At 35.9% G+C, this 17523-nt stretch overlaps 3 protein-coding genes across 3 annotated transcripts; 2 read left to right on the top strand and 1 right to left on the bottom strand.

The window, feature by feature from the left end:
* The first annotated feature begins 77 nt into the window (after positions 1-77).
* Positions 78-1732, top strand: LOC132708118 (HSPB1-associated protein 1). The gene is made up of 7 exons (XM_060680245.1): positions 78-290; positions 345-491; positions 550-686; positions 764-882; positions 941-1062; positions 1115-1231; positions 1283-1732. The coding sequence occupies exons 1-7, from the start codon at positions 126-128 to the stop codon at positions 1616-1618; spliced, it is 1143 nt and encodes a 380-aa protein (XP_060536228.1). The 5' UTR covers positions 78-125; the 3' UTR covers positions 1619-1732.
* An 11-nt stretch (positions 1733-1743) lies between these two features.
* On the bottom strand, positions 1744-12276 carry LOC132708116 (alpha-mannosidase 2-like). The gene is made up of 15 exons (XM_060680243.1): positions 11935-12276; positions 11314-11873; positions 10846-11147; positions 10593-10779; positions 10061-10238; positions 7278-7462; positions 6930-7115; positions 6603-6873; positions 6382-6548; positions 6119-6322; positions 4234-4418; positions 4043-4176; positions 3688-3963; positions 3338-3631; positions 1744-2336 (listed from the first exon to the last, which is right to left on the bottom strand). Exons 1-15 carry the CDS (start codon positions 12061-12063, stop codon positions 2199-2201), a joined length of 3396 nt encoding a protein of 1131 aa, XP_060536226.1. The 5' UTR covers positions 12064-12276; the 3' UTR covers positions 1744-2198.
* A 116-nt stretch (positions 12277-12392) lies between these two features.
* Positions 12393-14075, top strand: LOC132708117 (FAD-dependent oxidoreductase domain-containing protein 1-like). The gene has a single exon (XM_060680244.1). It carries the CDS (start codon positions 12618-12620, stop codon positions 14073-14075), a length of 1458 nt encoding a protein of 485 aa, XP_060536227.1. The 5' UTR covers positions 12393-12617.
* Positions 14076-17523: the final 3448 nt, after the last annotated feature.

Below are 17523 nucleotides of genomic sequence, written 5' to 3'. Positions count from 1 at the left end.
TGTAGAGGTCCTGTTGCTCCAATGCCCGTATCTGACTTAGAAGAAATTTTATGGACTAACCTGAATATTATTTTATTTTTTCAAAATTTTAATTGTAACTTGGAGTCTGCCGTGCTTTATTTACAATGGATATTGAAGAAATTAGACAACTAATTTTGAACTCAGAAATCCCGCTGGTTTTTAAGGACGTTCTTAAATGTGAACTATTGCTTTGGGATTTGAATGACTGGAATTCAATTTTAAAAAACCAGCCTTTAGAATTTCGTTGCGGAAAAAACTATTATACTAAGGTTTTTATAGTATTGTAAAAAAAGTATGTTTGCTTAAATCTTATTTCGCCACAGACCCCTCAATATGAAACCTCAACTAAAAAGATTGTTGCCACATTTCAAGAATTTTTAAATCATCTAATACAAGATTCACCAGAATGGTGGTACTTTGATTACAAGTATTTGAGGGAATGGTTTACTCAGGTACATGCCTTAACAAATGTAAGTAATGTCAACAATTTCGGACTAAAAATATTCTTAAGTTTAAGTTTTGCTTTAGAAAATATCATGGGGTCGGTTAGGTTTTCCTGAAATCTCTGCTACAGATACCACTATCTGGATTGGCTCGCAAGGTGCTCATACTTGCTGCCACGTGGATACTTATGGGTGTAATTTAGTATACCAAGTATTTGGACGGTAAAAATAACTAATTTTTTGGTTATTTACATAATAATTTCAAGCTACTAAGTTAACTTTTGATTATTTTTTAATAGTAAGTTGTGGATAATGTTTCCCCCTGATGAAAATTTGCAACCAACTCGTATTCCTTATGAAGAATCTAGCGTTTATTCAAAACTAAACTTCTTTAGTCCAAATCCTGAGGATTTTATAGGTTCGTTATTTTTACCTTTCTGAATGCATGCCCTAAACGGTAGTCACTTTTTTTAAAGATTCTGACCGATGCCGTAAAGTCATAATTAATCCAGGAGAAGTGTTATTTGTGCCGCATAAATGGTGGCATTATGTGGAAAACTTGGAAACATCTGTTAGTATCAATGTTTGGTTGCCGCTGGTACTATATCTCTCCAGTAGTAAATTGGGTGATTAATAGTCAGAAATTTTAGCCTGAAGATAAAGCCGAACAGGTGAAGGAAGCTGTGGCGCAAATTCTTGTTTCCCAATTGTCTCAGAGTTGTGACAGTGACCTTAAAACTAGCATTTTCAACCCAAACATGTTAAATGTAGGTAAAAATTACACATTTATTTATATATACTATAAGTGCCGGTTTTAGGCTATACCGAGCTGCGATCATCTGATTCAGCTTGTCGACATGTGCCTAAATAATGTTGCTTCGGAAAGTTTTAGTAAATTAAAAAAGACAAGAATAACCGAAAATAGTGTTAAATTCTTTTTAAACAAGTACAAATTTATTGCCAGAATTCCGCAGTTGAGGAGAGAAGAGTTTAGGGCCTTTTTAGAAGAACAAGCGGGTAGGTTTGAGAACCCAGAAAATAAAGATATGTCCGACACGGAAGCTGTTAACAGTAGAATATTAAATTTCATTGATGTACTAATGGACGATGACGTGTTAACTTTAATTAGCAGTAAACTGGCCGAAAGAAGATAAAGACTGTTCAATTATCTTTAATTTTGAAATAAAAGGGATATTTTCTACAAGATTCTTTAAATATACTAATTTTGGTAATATGATGTTTGTATTGGAGAAGGAAACACAATAAAAAAAATCTACTGATTATTATTATTGCAGTTTTTATTTACAAAATTAATATACACTCTTTCACTCTATAAAATAAAGTAAAAATGGTATGGGACATAAACATTCGATAATGCATTTGCTTACAGATCTAATCATCTTAGAATCAAAATTATTACAACAGATATGCTGCCCAGAAAATGTCAAAATGAGTATATAAAAAATTCTAATACAAAATAAATAAACAAAAAACTTTCAACAAAATTATCACAATTTAGCTACTCGTCAATTAAAACAAAAAATATAACATAAGACAAAAAGGAACCACATTAAAACCAATCTCAATGACTGCATTAATACCAATATACAAGAGAAAATTTACCTAAACCAAATAAGTGCACTAATACGATTTAACCTAGTGCATTGAGCCCAATCCACAGAAAATTTTCTTATAATAATAAATATCATTTTAATTTCAATAGATCATAATCACTTAAATAAAAAACGCTTGCATGTCCATTGGACATATCACGATATCGTCACTAATATCTAATCGTTTTTCAACCGTTAAAAATGATAGTGATGATTTATATAACACTTTCTTGTTGGGGAAAAGTGATTTTAAGTTCACCTGAAAAACAAAAAAAACGCACAAACATTAAATAGTAGGACACTCGCGAATTTTGTTATTATGTATTCTCAGAGAAATTTCTACAGGCTACTGTAATACTATTTACAAAACTTCTGGATCAAACTTTCTGACGTTTCGCCAGTCATCCTCTTGGCCTCTTCAGAGCTGTTTGAATGGGCGGAGCTAAAGGAGGGGCATGAATATTGTCTCGGATGACTGATTCCCAAATTGGTGAAAGGTAAAGATCTAAGTTGTATTGATTCTCGGATTTTTCCTTGGTAGAAGAATTGATTACATGCAAGAATTTTAATTTTCTCCAATTTCGAAATTTCCGGTTTCGCGATTGTGTTCGGCATCTGCTGATGAATTTATTTGTCGTAGTCTTGAGGCTCTTTCATACTCTTTGGACCTGTTGCGTGTATTCTTTGCCGCATTTGCATGGAATGCTATAAACCTCTGCTGTGCCGAACGGAATTTTGTCTTTGACGAATTGAAAATGTTGAGAGCTTTTTAGACAAGTGGTCAATCTGGTTTTTTCGTTATATTTCATAAGAATTTTTGATATGTGATCAGCGATGTTTTAAATGTAAGGACAACAGTAGGAAGTGTGGGGTTGCTTTCAGGCTCATTGTCTTTGAAAATTTTCGATTCGCCAAAGACCAAATTCCGTGCAACACAGCAGGAGCTTACAGCATTCCATGGATATGCGGCAAAGAACACATTGGAGAGAGGGGAGAAAAAATATCAACTAGGTTCAAAGAACATGAAAGTCTATAAAAAATCTATAAAAATCTATCAGCGACCAAACAATCTTAACCGCGACTCAGGTCTTTACCTTTCGCCAGTATTGGAATCATCCGAGACAATTTTAATGCCCCTCCTTTAGCTCCGCCCCCGTCAAACCGTATGGTACAAAGGAAAATGCAAGCCAGTTTCAGGAGGAGGCAGGAGGAATCCAGAAGATTTGTTAATAGATTATTATGTAAATGACTGTAACTCACCCTTCCATTACTAAGTGGAAACTGTTGCGCAAGCACCTTATCCATGAAACATGTGTCTAGAAATTGCCGATGTAAAACTAATCCCGTGTGAAACTTGCCTTTGATAAACACGTCAGTTCTTATGACGGGAATTGAAATATCTACCCCAAGTTGATAGTCGGGTGCGTAAACGCTCGCCCTGTTGTCTTCTTCGTCTTGGACCTTCAGTAGCTTGAGCAGCGGGTTCAGCAGAGTTTCCGAGGAAACGTGTGCCGATAGTGTTGGAAATCCTGCAGGATGATCGTCTGCAGACGCCTAGAGCAAGTCAGATTTTGTTATATTTTTCAAATGATTTCCCTACATTATTATACCTGACACGAATGCGTTTTTCTCTCCAAGAGTATCCGGAACATGTGTTTAGTAGGATGGTTATCCAAAACGCCCTGCCCCAATCCCAAATTGTCGTCCTGATTCAGCCTCCTATCTAACATAATCTCCAACTGTCCTTCGGATAGAGAACTACCACCCAAAGGGCTGCCTGTCACGATCGTTAGACGAGTTTTCTTATCCTCAATATAGGCCTTCGTTGGTATGGGGTAGTAGTTTGCCTGTAGCGGCAATTTTTTAAACCTCTTTCTTTTCAACATCTAAAAATAACTTTTTATTTCCCACTGTATTGAATAAGTAATTAAACCACTCGTCTTAGCATCCCTACATAAAGTTTACCTGATAACCATTTAGGTCGGTGTAAAATTCATCTGTGCTGTTAATGTTTGTTGACAATCGCATACACAGTTCAAAATTGTTTGTGTTTTCGATTTTAACAAGATTTTGAATTTCGATCCCTAGGCTATCGGCCCCTGAAAACGTTTTCGCACTTTCTTTAAAAACTCTTAGGGTAAAAGAAAAAAACCCACCCGGAGTAGAATACAGCACCGCCTTGTGGTGGACGTAGGGAAGCTGAACCGTCACAGACGACATGATCGGCCCTTCTATCACGTTAACGATAGTATTTTCCACCTTCAATGGTACTGCGTCACCGTCTGGTAGAAATAAGTATGCCCCGCTTCTTTCCGTATTGTGCCTTTGCCTTACTCCATATCTTAAGAAATATGGTAAACAAGGGGTTTGATAAGTGCGCCAAAAATAAACCAATCAACGCACTTTTTTAAAATAGATTTATTCTTCCTTAATGAAGGAATGATCCCAAAATCGCACACTTTCTGAATATTGATTTATAAACTTTTTTACTTTACTTTAAAGTAAGCCAGCAACTAAACTACAACTACAAAACAATACTCAATTGACAATTATTATTTTGTTGTTCCCTATGGAAAAGAAATAACAAAAAAATGTCCAGACTAGAATGTGTTTCCCAAGTGCACAAACATCAATTTCATGAGTTATAAACTCATAAACCGTCAAATGCGGAGTCAAAATTTCAAAAGTCCATTCTACCTCCATGACATTTTTACACATTACGCAATTTTGAGTTTGTTATCTAATAAATTATACCGCAATTATGACGGACATTGTGAACAGGTACAGTAGTAGTGCCCGACTTTAAAGACTGAATTTTTAGATAAACATCTATTTAATAATTTAGAATAAACGTCGGTTCTATGAATTATAAAATTATAAAGTAATAAAGCCTCAAATACGACGTCAAAATGTTATAAATCAATTATAAGTCAATTTGATCTTTCCTATTGAGTCTTTTATCTAATAACTTAATACCTAATGTAAATTGGTGACAGGGGTAACAGAAATTATTTTCAACTACTTTCTGTTTTTTTTACGCTCTTTCATCTTAGCCGAAAATATTTACACCATTATATTTAAAATTTTCGAGAAAATCATAGAAATAGCTGTTCTTGACATGAAGCGCCTCCTACGGACCGGGAAAAAAGTTATTGTCGTGATATTGACATGCCAGTCGAAGCTCTTATAAATACTCTTTAAAACTAAACTAAGTTCGTCGAAATCGGATTAGCCAAAAAAAAAAAGATTACTTTAAAAATAATTTTGATATAGGTTAATTTCGAATATTTTTGAGAAAACTCATTTTGTCTATTTGACAGTTGAGGGTACGACACCGCATTTGAAAATAATTTCCAGCTTTTTTGTTGTTCCTGAGATATGGCCGGCGTCCTTTATTAATAGGCCACCCGGTACATAAACATTAAGTCACGTCCAAATTGCGTCATTACAACCGACGTAGTAGTGCCCGACTTTAAAGCCTTAAGAAGACCCTTAACACAATTTTTCAAATGCATTTGTTCCTCACTGAGGAAGGGATGAACCCAAAATCGCACACTTTCTGAATATTGACTTATATCCTTTTTTTAATGAAAGAAAGGCAGCCAATAAACTACAACTACAAAAAAGTACTCAATAATACTCAATTGACAATTATTATGTTGTTGTTCTCTATGGAAGAGAAATGCCAAAAAATGTCCAGACTAATGAAGAACTTCAAGTTCTTTTGATGATAGAATTTGTTTTACAAGTGGAGGGGACAGACCAGACATCAGTGTCACGAGTTGCAAAGTTATAAACTCATGAACCGTCAAATGTGGCGTCAAAATGTCAAAAGTCCATTTGACTTTCATGACATTCTTACACATAACGATTTTAAAAAGGATTTTTGAGTTTTGTTATCAAATAAATTAATATCTGATGTGAATTGGCGACAAGGGTAACAAATGTGTAATAAGGTGATGCCATTCATATGTGCGTTCCATGAACAGTATGCATTGTCGCTATTGGATATACCGTAGCTATCACTGATATTGTACTTACTTTGCAAAGTCTAAGTGAACAGGTACAGTAGTAGTGCCCGACTTTAGAGCCTTAAGGAGACCCAATTTGTTAAATGACGCTGTAACCCGGGCGTTCTGCAGTGTGAACTCGCTAGCGCTAGGCGAAAGGTCAACCTTAAAGCCTTTTGGGGTTATGACTCCACCATACTGATTGTAAACTTTTACGGATGCAAATTCAGTTTCACTAGAATCAAATTTAAAAATAAGATATCGTTGAATTTGTGGGTATGGTCACTTTGATACTTTGGTTTGTTGTCTTCCCACACGGAGGTTATGGTGTAGCTTACCACCCCAAAAGCTGGGATGTTGGCAATAAACGCCAGCTCGTATTTGGTTTGGGACATTGTTGAACCATACTCAAATATGGGAGCTACCTGACATTTCATCCTCTTATTTTGGAAATCATAAACCTACAAACGAAACGAGAAAAACAAGTTTTTAGTAAGAACTTATATGATTCTAACCTCAATAAATGGCGTGTTGACGTAAAAGGTAAGCACTTCGTGCCTCGTGAATGACAAGGAATTGTAAATAACAATCTTTTTGGTCGGCAAATTTGGTAAACCGATAGTGATTTGCAAACGCTCGGGCAAGTTGTTATGACTGTGCCACACGTCCTCGAAATTATAATAAGCGACGTCCTGTTCGTAGGGCCCGTCAGTGCCGACACTTTCCAACAAAATGTTGGCGCACAACTGTATCACTTTTTGACAGTTGTGAATGGAAGATAACAATCTGCAAACACGTGTGGACGTAATCAGGCTAAACGATGTTTCTAGAAGTACTGATACCTTTTTCCGTAATCAACGACCACATGCTCTTTTGCGGTACCCGTTATAGCATCGTGGTGCTGAAATAGAGCTAACGCTTGTCTGGCGAAAGCGAGCAGATGCTCTAATCCATTGTCTTTCGCTATTACCCAGTCTGAACCAGTTTTCTTACTGTGATGAGTTAATGTGTGGATTGTTTCAGCAGCCCTAAGGCAATATAGCATGAATTAATATCATAAAGAGGATTGCACAATCAAATATTTCTAAGATTCTTCCCCATCTTGAGAAGCACTTCTTTATTCATTAATTTCTCGTATAACTCTAGCAGATTTTTCAATAAATAGAGTTATTTACTTAAATGGAACACACCTCAAGTATCCCAGTAATACTCTGTCCATGCGTTTATAGAATGGCCTGGATGTGTAATAGCCGCTCCAGTAATGATCGTCGCGATCAGCGTAGGTGAAAAAATCACCTGACAAGGTCGGAAACTCAGATTCGCTTTTCTCTTTCCTAACTGCTCTAAAATAGTCAGTCAAAGTTCCGAATTGCGCCTAAAATTATGCTATAAATGTACATGTTCCATTGGATCTTTACGGTTAAAGAGGCATTCATACGCATTCAGAGACATTCCTTGATTCTAGATGATTTCATAGCATTTGTTCTTGGAATAAAATTTTAGAATTAAGGATCAGCAAAAAATTAAGGATTTCTTGCTCTTGATAACTTTGAACATTTTATCAAAGTTTACAGAATAATATACAGAATATGTCTCACCAAAAATGTCTTGAATTTCAAGAACAAGATTTCTTAAGTTACTCAAAAATTTAAAAAAATTAGTTTTTTATAATGGGTATTTTCAACTGTTTTTAACTGTTATTCTTTTCAACATCCTGTATTATTAAATAATCAAAACGACTAACCAAATTTGTTCAATAGATTTTTTTCTAAAGTAAATAGCTTTTTCTACCCCCGTCTGTAAAATACCTAATTACCTACCGATCTAGCGTGCGGGAAGCGTCACTTTATCACATCAGATTTATTTCCCACGGATCCGAGCCACTTCGGACATTTACGCACGGGTCCAACGGACCATTACAGGGTCCAACGGACCATTACAGGGTCCGGAATAAAACAAATCACATGTACATTTTTAGGTGCCCAAATATTAGCTGACCTGTACATTTCATAGCAAAGTTGTAATATACCTTTTTGTGCCGAGTTTGAATAAATTTTAATAAGCCAATCTTCAGTTATCGAATTAAATATGATGGCAAAATTGCAAAAGGTCAATACAAAAAACACATGCACATTTGGTTTCACAAATTCAAAATAAACTAAGTATGTAGGTATAGGTATCATTATATTTTTCTTAGGATCAAACTCATATTCACGACTATGAATTTGACCCTAAAAAAAAAATAAAAACCATTAACAATTATAATTAAAATACGGCTACAAAACATTGCTAAAAATAAGCATTATTTAAAATAAACTTTTTTTTTAAGTAAATAGTTAAACAACCGTCCATTAACAGTTAAACAATATTCTAACCTATCATAAAATTTATTTCTAACATTGTTTACTTTATACTGTCACATTCTAAGAAAATAGCGTTATGTAACCGGTTAAGATTATCAAATTTAGCGTTTTTATAGATAACACTTTTTAAGTGACCCCACAGAAAGAAGTCGTTCAGCCATGGGTCAGGTGACCTGGGCGGCTAAAGAATTTGTCACTTTGAGACACTAATCCCGTTAAAAGTGTTTCCCGAATAATCAATAACCATACAGGAATTATGGGTGGAACAATCTGGTACCAGAAGATCTCCTGATCCTCGCGAATAACTTGTTCTAGTGCGGGTTTAATGTGATTGTGTAAATAAAAAGTAGGTTTCCGCTGTGAGGTTATAGCAAATAAAAAATGGCCTAATAATATGATGTTCACAAATTCCCACCATAATATTAACTTTTTTAATAAAAATATACTATAGAATATTATTACTATCACGAATTTGTCTTTGTCAAAATGTATTTGGTGTTTGATTTATAAATTTTTTCTAATTTTACGATTATATTTAATTTGATAACTGAATATTAGCTAATTTAAATTTATTCAAACCGACCCCTTCAAAAAGTTGTAATGCAATGTTGCTATAAAATGAACAGGGGAGCCAATATTTGGAAACTTACATGGGATTTCCTATGTTGCGTTCGGCATATATGAGAACGTATTGCAAACGGTATTCCAAAGTTAAATTATGGATTATGGATGGCCATATGTATTTTTGATATGTGGAAAAATCTTTTTTCTACTCTCGTCTGTAACATGCCCAGTTACACATCGATCTAGCGTGCGAAAAGCGTCACTTTTTCACGTGAGCTTCATTTCCTACGGATACGAGCCACTTCGGACATTTCCGGCATTTTACCGCACGGGTTTGGAAGCAATGATATATTTCCCACACCTCGAATTTTGACGTTTGTCAATTCTGACGGTCATGTCAGTGAATGTATTCGCGTTGTTTTAGTATGCAATACCTTCGGTAAACTTTTTAACCCACTCGTCTATTAAACACTCGCTCCACTCCTGTCAAATAAACTTGTGAGTCAACCGCACTTGTTGTATAATATACTATTTTCTATTCCCGTCTGTAAAATACCTCATTACACACCGATCTAGCGCGCGAGAAGCGTCACTTTACCACGTCAGTTTCGTGTCCCACGAATCCGAGCCACTTCGGACATTTCCGGGATTTTACCGCACGGGTACGTATGATTTGTTAGAGATCTTTCTTTCATTTTCGTTTTCAATTTTATGTAGAATTTCTTAGTGCGCGTGTTCTTCGCCTAATTGTTACCTTTTGTTGTTAGATTATTATTATTATTCTGTAAACTTTGATTTTACTCCTTCATCAGATTTTATTTTCATGGAGCTAACACTAACTCTTCAACGCAAGGGACTAAACCTCTACCACAGAATGTTTTTCAGAAATAAACACAGATAATAAAACTTCCGACCTTATATGCGTCCAAAAAAAAAATAAAAATAAAATCTAGCTTAACTAGACAAAAGACAACACAAGTGCAACAGCAAACACGAAACAAAGATAAAACAAATCAATGTGCGCGCAAACTCATGGTGAACTGTACCTGCACATTAAGATTTAGGTTGGCGTTCATATAATCGAACAGTTTTTGATAATTTTCAAACTGCACATCCCACTCGGTCGGATGGTCGTATCGGAAATCATCTCCGAGCGGTACCAACAAAACGTTGGTTTTAAAAAGTTTCGATTTTTTTCTATACTGATCTAACAACAATTCAGCCCTAAAAGCATTTCAACGTATACATAAGCACAAAAACGTTTGCGAACCCTTGACAAATGTCCCTTACCACACAAACAAAGCTTCCGATCATTGGGTCTCGTTCTTAACAGACAGCAACAGTTAGAACGCAAACGCTTTAGAGACAACACCCCTGCCTGGTCATCTAGTTTTAGATACTTAGTAATTGACTATGATTTTTGCCTCTTTTCGGATGACTAGGCAGTGCGTTATACAAACAGCGTCCACATTCTACCTATAGTGTTCTCAAAATACCCGACTAATCATAATTCTAACAGAAATAAACATAAGAGGTATTTATACATGGACAAAATTAAGCACGAAGGTAAAATATTACCTGGCCTCGACATTTCTCTCCGTAATGGACTGTGGTGGAACTTTCCAAGGGCAATGTAGCCCATGGTTTGGCAACCTTTTAAAATCAAACTGGCAACATATTTTCGGATCTGGTCCGCACGTGTGAGGAATATCGTAGGAATAAAAAGGCATCAAATGAGTGAACAGATCACTCTCACCTGTCCCATCTGCAAGAGTGATGTTTTAAGTAACCAACCATTAGTTGGGATGAAGTGGAAAAAAAAAAAAGATACCCCATAACTGCCTCCACTTAAACTCCAATTGCTGCCTACTGGCCAGCTCTTTTTTTACTGAATAGTGAACCCTTTGAATTAACATATTCTGAAAGCCGCTTTTTTTGAGCAACGCAGGTTGAGTTAGACTCATGCCAAAGGGATCTATCGACCAACTGCTAACAGGGGTGTAGTTTAAATTCTTTTTCAGCCATTGATGTCCCTCTGCGAGCTGATGTGTTATGGATACCCAATGGGAGTTGGCCTCGTCATTCATAACCCATCCCCCTGTTACAATTTCCAGTTGATTATTATACAGCAATCTATAAAATTCAATAATACCAAAGAGTGAGCACTGCAACATTTAAAAATATCTTCCTGTCATTATTTATAAATAAACACACAGTCAGTCTTTAGATCCAAAAAAATTATTATGTAGGGTTTACTAACATATAAGTTAAAGTTAAAGAGTTAAACATATCGGCCTACCTCTTTAGAATCTCCTGTTGATCCTGATCTAGTTCTTCCCACCACATAGAGAAATATGAAATTTCTGCCCATATAAACTTCCGACGTCTATCTTCAGGTAGTTTTTGTAACATGTTATCCAATATGTGTTTTGTTTGTGTAATGTAATACTCATCGACAGTTTTAATCCAACCTGGGTCGTTGTGTGAATGAGGAACCACAAACACTTTGAGCTTATTCTTTCTATTCCAGTCTTTTTCATCTATTTCAATTCTCCAACCTTGTTTCCAAACACCACCATCAATATTGTCAAATGGTATTGATTTATACACATCCAACATCTGAACGTTGGTTCTGGGTGTAAAGTTAATATGAAAGGGACAGGTTGAGCTGTATAACATTTCAGCAATATTCAAATCAGACTCCAATTTACTGATGGACTCTTTGATTTGAACATGCGTGCTAGAACTTGGCTGCATCATATTTCTCATTGCTACTTTAATTTCATTAACTGCATTATGGTGTAAGCTTAAGTCATTTTCTAGCTGCTTTATTCTGTCTTCGAAATGAAGCCACTGGTTCTAGAAATAAAAAGTCCCAGTATTTCACAAGATTTTACCAATTGCTACCAATACTACTTACATCTTTGTAATCTTGACCAATTGAAGATTTTTGTATGGAAAGCGTCAAATCTTTCGCTGAATATATTGTAAATATAATTACCAAAATAAGCAGTGACCCAAAAATAACAACTGCCCTTTTTAATTTCATGACTAATTACATTTGTGCAGCATCTTTTGAATTATTTATTGTTAAAGAGTATTGCGCCAAAACATAAAGCAAGCATGTTAATTCCCATACAGCATTTCTATATGTTTTCTGGTGTTGCAGTTATTGCAAAATTAATATACTTAGCTCGACATTCGCTTACTAAAAAAATCTTTTTTGTTTTTACTTCCCAATTTTATATTTCATGCATTGTTGACAAATACTGACAGAAATTTCTTTTCTTTATCTGTGGTCACAAAATGTTGCTGAGGCATAGATCAACAATACTAGAAAATATTACACGACACATGTACTTACGTTCTTATAGTATAAAAGACATGCGAGGATGTCCAGGGTAAACTGTGGATGACTACATAACCTATTGTTAGACATTCATTTTTTAAATGAAATTATTTATTAGGGTTAAATTATTTAATTTTACAGATAACCTTTAAAGAATACGTAAACATATTTTTTGATAACATAGTGGGGACATTATGCAAACGAAAATATTTTACTTTTTCGTTTAGTAGTTTTTTGAGTTTTGTGGCAAAAAAATGCTTTGCAGAAACATAGTCAATACGTGTTCCAAACAAAAGCTTTGTAAAATTCAGTTACTTCATACTAGTGCTAGTGTATTTAAAGAAACTGAAAATCCTATACTACGAACGTTTCGTATCTTAGGAACTTTGAAGAGAAAAAGACCTAAAGAATCCTCACCTAAATTTTCAATTTTACCTCAGGATCTATGTCCTACTGACGTGGATATCGCTATTATTGGCGGCGGAGCTATAGGCAGTTCTATAGCGTATTGGTTAAAAGAGAAAACTAATGAAACTGCGCTTAATATAGTTGTCATAGAGAAAGATCCAACTTTTTGTAAATCTTCAACAGCACTTTCTGTTGGCGGCTTGCGACAGCAGTTTTCATTGCCTGAAAATATTCAAATGTCCCTATATGGTGCGGAATTTATTAGAACCCTTAAGAAAAGATTTGGGCCAAATGCTGAAGTTAATTTTACTCCTCATGGTTATCTGGTTCTGGCCAGTGAAAATGGTGCAGAGCAGTTAGTGAACAATAGTAAATTACAAAACGAGCTTGGTGCAATGAACATTTTATTGAATAGAGACATGATCAAAGAGCGATTTCCTTGGATGAATGTGACAGATGTAGAACTAGGATGTTTAGGGGTGGAAAAGGAAGGATGGTTTGATCCCTGGTCAATGCTCCACTTGCTTAAAAATGGAGCAGTCAATTTGGGTACCCAGTATATTCATGGTGAAGCTGTAGACTTTGTTCATGAGGAAAGGCGGGATATAGTAATAGAAGGGGTAAACGAGGCTGTACACAGGTCTCCAGTTGAAGTGGTTGTGAAGTTTCCTGATGGTACACAAAAGAGTATCAGGTACGCACTTTGTGTTATTGCTGCTGGTGCAGAGTCAGGTCAGATAGCAGAATTACTCAGGATAGGAAAAGGAAATGGACTCCTAACATATCCGTTACCAGTAGAAAGAAGAAAAAGATTTGTTTATTCGTTTAATTGCCAAAGCAATCCTCCAGGTATTAACACTCCCATGACAATTGACCACACTGGAGCATACTTTCGGCGGGACGGTTTGGGGCCTTGTTTTATAGGTGGCATGTCCCCAGAGCCTCACGAAGAACCAGAAACTAACAATTTAGATGTAAATTATGAGTACTTTAATGAAAAGGTGTGGCCTATTCTGGCTAATCGTGTGCCTGCGTTTAATGCAGTTAAAGTTACCAGTGCTTGGAGCGGTTTTTATGAGTACAATACTTTTGATGAGAATGGTATTATAGGACCTCATCCATATTTTACCAATATTTATATAGCGACAGGATTTAGTGGTCATGGAATTCAACAAGCACCGGCTGCAGGCCGCGCTATTGCGGAACTGATCCTAGACGGCGGTTTTCAAACGATAGATCTTACAAGATTAGGGTTTGACAGATTAGTGCTCAATAAACCCCTTTTAGAAATAGGTATAATCTAGTATGGTTTTAAAAAGAAGTATAACATACTTCGATGTAATATAAAAGTTTGTTAAATATATTTGTTATTAAAATATTGGTTTTTTATTAATATAATTATTTGGATAATGGTCTGACGTCTGGAATAACATCAATTTTTTAAATATGCAAATGTAATTACTGATTGGAAACTACTGTCGTACCACAGAAACGTAGAGTTCAAGATAAAGGAAGAGGGTCATACTATGGTCCCTTCGTTTTAGAAGTTAACTGACATAGACACCATGGAACTCTGAACTGCCAAGGAGCACGAAGCAACCGAGCGAGTGGAAACTTTATAGCGAATCCCAAATAATCATTAAAAAGAGGAAAAAGACGTGCTGGAGAAAATTCTGTTGTGACATAAAATCTTTCAGCAATCTGTAGTCTGAGCAAGAGTGAGGTTTTCTCGGCTCTGCTGAGCAATGGTGATGGATAAACGAATGAAGCCTGGGGCATACGTTTGAGTCATTTAAATCAGCGGGACCTGACGGTCTCTTCCTGGCACTTCCCCATAATGGGACCGGTGTACCAAATTACCCGTTCGTCCTTCGCCCTGAGATACATAGCACTGTACTAGAGGCGAACATGAATTGTAGAAGAACTTCTGGCTCATCAGTCTGCCCTCTTCATCAACTCATATCAAGGGTTACAAAGGCACTCTCCGATAAAGGCACTACCTGCCTTGCATTCTTTCTCTTCTCCTCTGATCGCTTCTAGTAAACGATCTTCTGGGGGACTTACGGTTATGGGTGTAGGTCTCATGAAGGAGCTCGTGCAAAGGGTTGAGCAAACTAGCGAATGATTGGGACCCAAGCGCTCATACCTTAGAGTGGGATTTGAAGCCTGCAGATTCTGAAAAGCTGGAAGCCGGGGACAGAGGGCACCGACAACTACTATCTATCTAAAGCGGGGATCAAGTAACTCTCGCGATGAAAAGGGACAAGACTACCTTTTGCTTACATACACCATACAGAGCGAGGACCCCTACAAAGGACGACTGCCTCCGTGCTCTGTTCTTGTGTCTCATGTACTAGTGTGGTATACGGACACTGGAACAGGAGCTGGTGTATATGACAGCTCTCCTAGAGCACAGACATCTGCGCCATTGGTGATCGATCCCAGTAAATTTCAGGCAGAGATCTATCTAAGGTGATCGGGATTGCTACTTGATTGTCGAAAAACAATGACAAGACTGGCGGAATGTAATTCTGAAGTCTGGTCTGGGTACCCTTACAGCGTACTGAAGAGCGAGCTGAATAAATGACGCGGGAGACAGTTGGCTCTGCACTAGTGGATTTTACCGACTGAGGCTGTTGAAGATTCTAATTGCCTCTCTATGCGCCAGGATCAAAAGTGGGCTCTCAGTCTCCTAACAGGACACTGCCGATTAAGAGTGCTAGGAGCTCAATACATTGAGCCTAAAGAACTATCCAAAGTGGAAGTGAAAGAGGTATCATACTTCGTTCACAGTACAGGCAAGGATTGAGTGCGTGCCGGCATAATGCATAGAAAGGTCTGAATGCAGCGCCCTGGCTAAAAAAGACGCACTGCAGATAGAATAGAAATAGGAAGTTGAACGGAAATTATAGAAATTGGTTAGTGTAAATCTTATCACTCATCACGCACTGAAATCCCTATTCCTGGAATTCTCAACATTACTTCAGATATATTAAAATCCTCAATCTTAATTGAAAAAGGCTTGTCTGGAATATATTTTTATTGCAACGGTCAAATTTAAAGAACAAACTTCGGGAGCAGCTATGGGTTCTCCATTATCAATAGTCATCGGAAACATATTTATTTAAGCCTTTGAGATTTTCTTTTTCTTTTCTTAGTCATTTAAACTCTATAAACACTAACATACGTTTTACCATTGATTAGACCGTAATAGTAATCTTCCATTCTTGGGCATTCTTATCAATAGGAAATCAGGCCTAAGACTTGTCCATAGTGTTTACAGAAAACCTATACACACACGCATTGTCACACAACTACCCGAACCAAAAATCATCGGGTATCAACTCTCTTGTTTACAAAGTCGTAAAACTATCTTAACCTGTCTAATAAATTTCACATTAGAGTTATTAAGCGTTCCATCACAAAATACACTTCAACAAAAGCTTCCAAAGACAATGACTAATAAAGCAACCCCACACTTACCACTGTTATATATTCGAAACATCACTGACCAAATATCAAAATTTCCTCTTTATTTTGAGTTTTTAATAATTTCCTCTGTCTTTTGCGTTTTTAATTATTTCCTCTGTCCTTTGCATTTGTGATAATTGCCTCTTTATTTTGTGTTTTTAATAATTTCCTCTGTCTTTTGCGTTGTTAATAATTTCCTCTGTCTTTTGCCGTTTTAATAATTTCCTCTGTCTTTTGCGTTTTTAATAATTTCCTCTGTCCTTTGCGTTTTTAATAATTTCCTCTTTATTTTGCGTTTATAATAATTTCGTCTTTATTTTGCGTTTTTAATAATTTCCTCTTTATTTTGCATCTTTAATCATTTCCTCTTTATTTTGCGTCTTTAATAATTTCCTCTGTCTTTTGCGTTTTTAAAAATTTCCTCTTTATTTTGCGTTTTTAATAATTTCCTCTTTATTTTGCGTTTTTAATAATTTCCTCTGTCTTTTGCGTTGTTAATAATTTCCTCTGTCTTTTGTGTTTTTAATAATTTCCTCTGTCTTGCATTTTTAATAATTTCCTCTTTATTTTGTGTTTTTAATAATTTCCTCTTTATTTTGCGTTTTTAATAATTTTCTGTCTTTTGCGTTTTTAATAACTTCCTCGGTCCTTTCTGTCCTCATTAGCCAACAATATATAAGCAGGTACAAAGCCAGTTTCAGTCAAGCTCTAAAGAAGCCAACAGAATAATTGGCAAAACGTCAGCAACTTCGACTTAGCAAAAACCGACGCTGGAGAAATCCAGAAGTTTTATAAAAGTATTACATTAGCCTGTGGAAATTTCTTTGAAAAATATTCCAAATCAACCTATATCAAAATTAGTTTTAACGAAATCTACCTTAGATAAGGAAGGACATTTTTAACAGATTAAAAATGACATTTATAAACTGTTGTTCGTCAAATATTCGTTTGTGTACCGGTCCGTATATGTTTTAACCGAAGAACAAATCATTTTCGCTTAAGATGGCCAGAATGTTCTGATGAAGGTCGGAATGACCGAAACGTCAACCAATAAATTTGTCAATTCGAAATAAAGCCTATTAATAAGTAACGGACCAAATCCCAAGAACCAGTCCTACTTTATTTTCTTGGGCCGATCTGTATATACATATTTTAAAGTAAATTTGTTTTTTTTGGGTATTAGGTCCATATCAGCAAGAAATAAATAAAATATATTGACGTGTCGACCGTAAACTCGGTCTTTCTCAAAAAATCTAAAAACGATGGACTTCTGTAGAATAC

The sequence above is a fragment of the Cylas formicarius genome, unplaced genomic scaffold, assembly GCF_029955315.1.
Source record: "Cylas formicarius isolate icCylForm1 unplaced genomic scaffold, icCylForm1.1 PGA_scaffold_10__41_contigs__length_53128322, whole genome shotgun sequence".
Classification (NCBI taxonomy): domain Eukaryota; kingdom Metazoa; phylum Arthropoda; class Insecta; order Coleoptera; family Brentidae; genus Cylas; species Cylas formicarius.
This window is presented reverse-complemented; position numbering and strand designations above follow the sequence as displayed.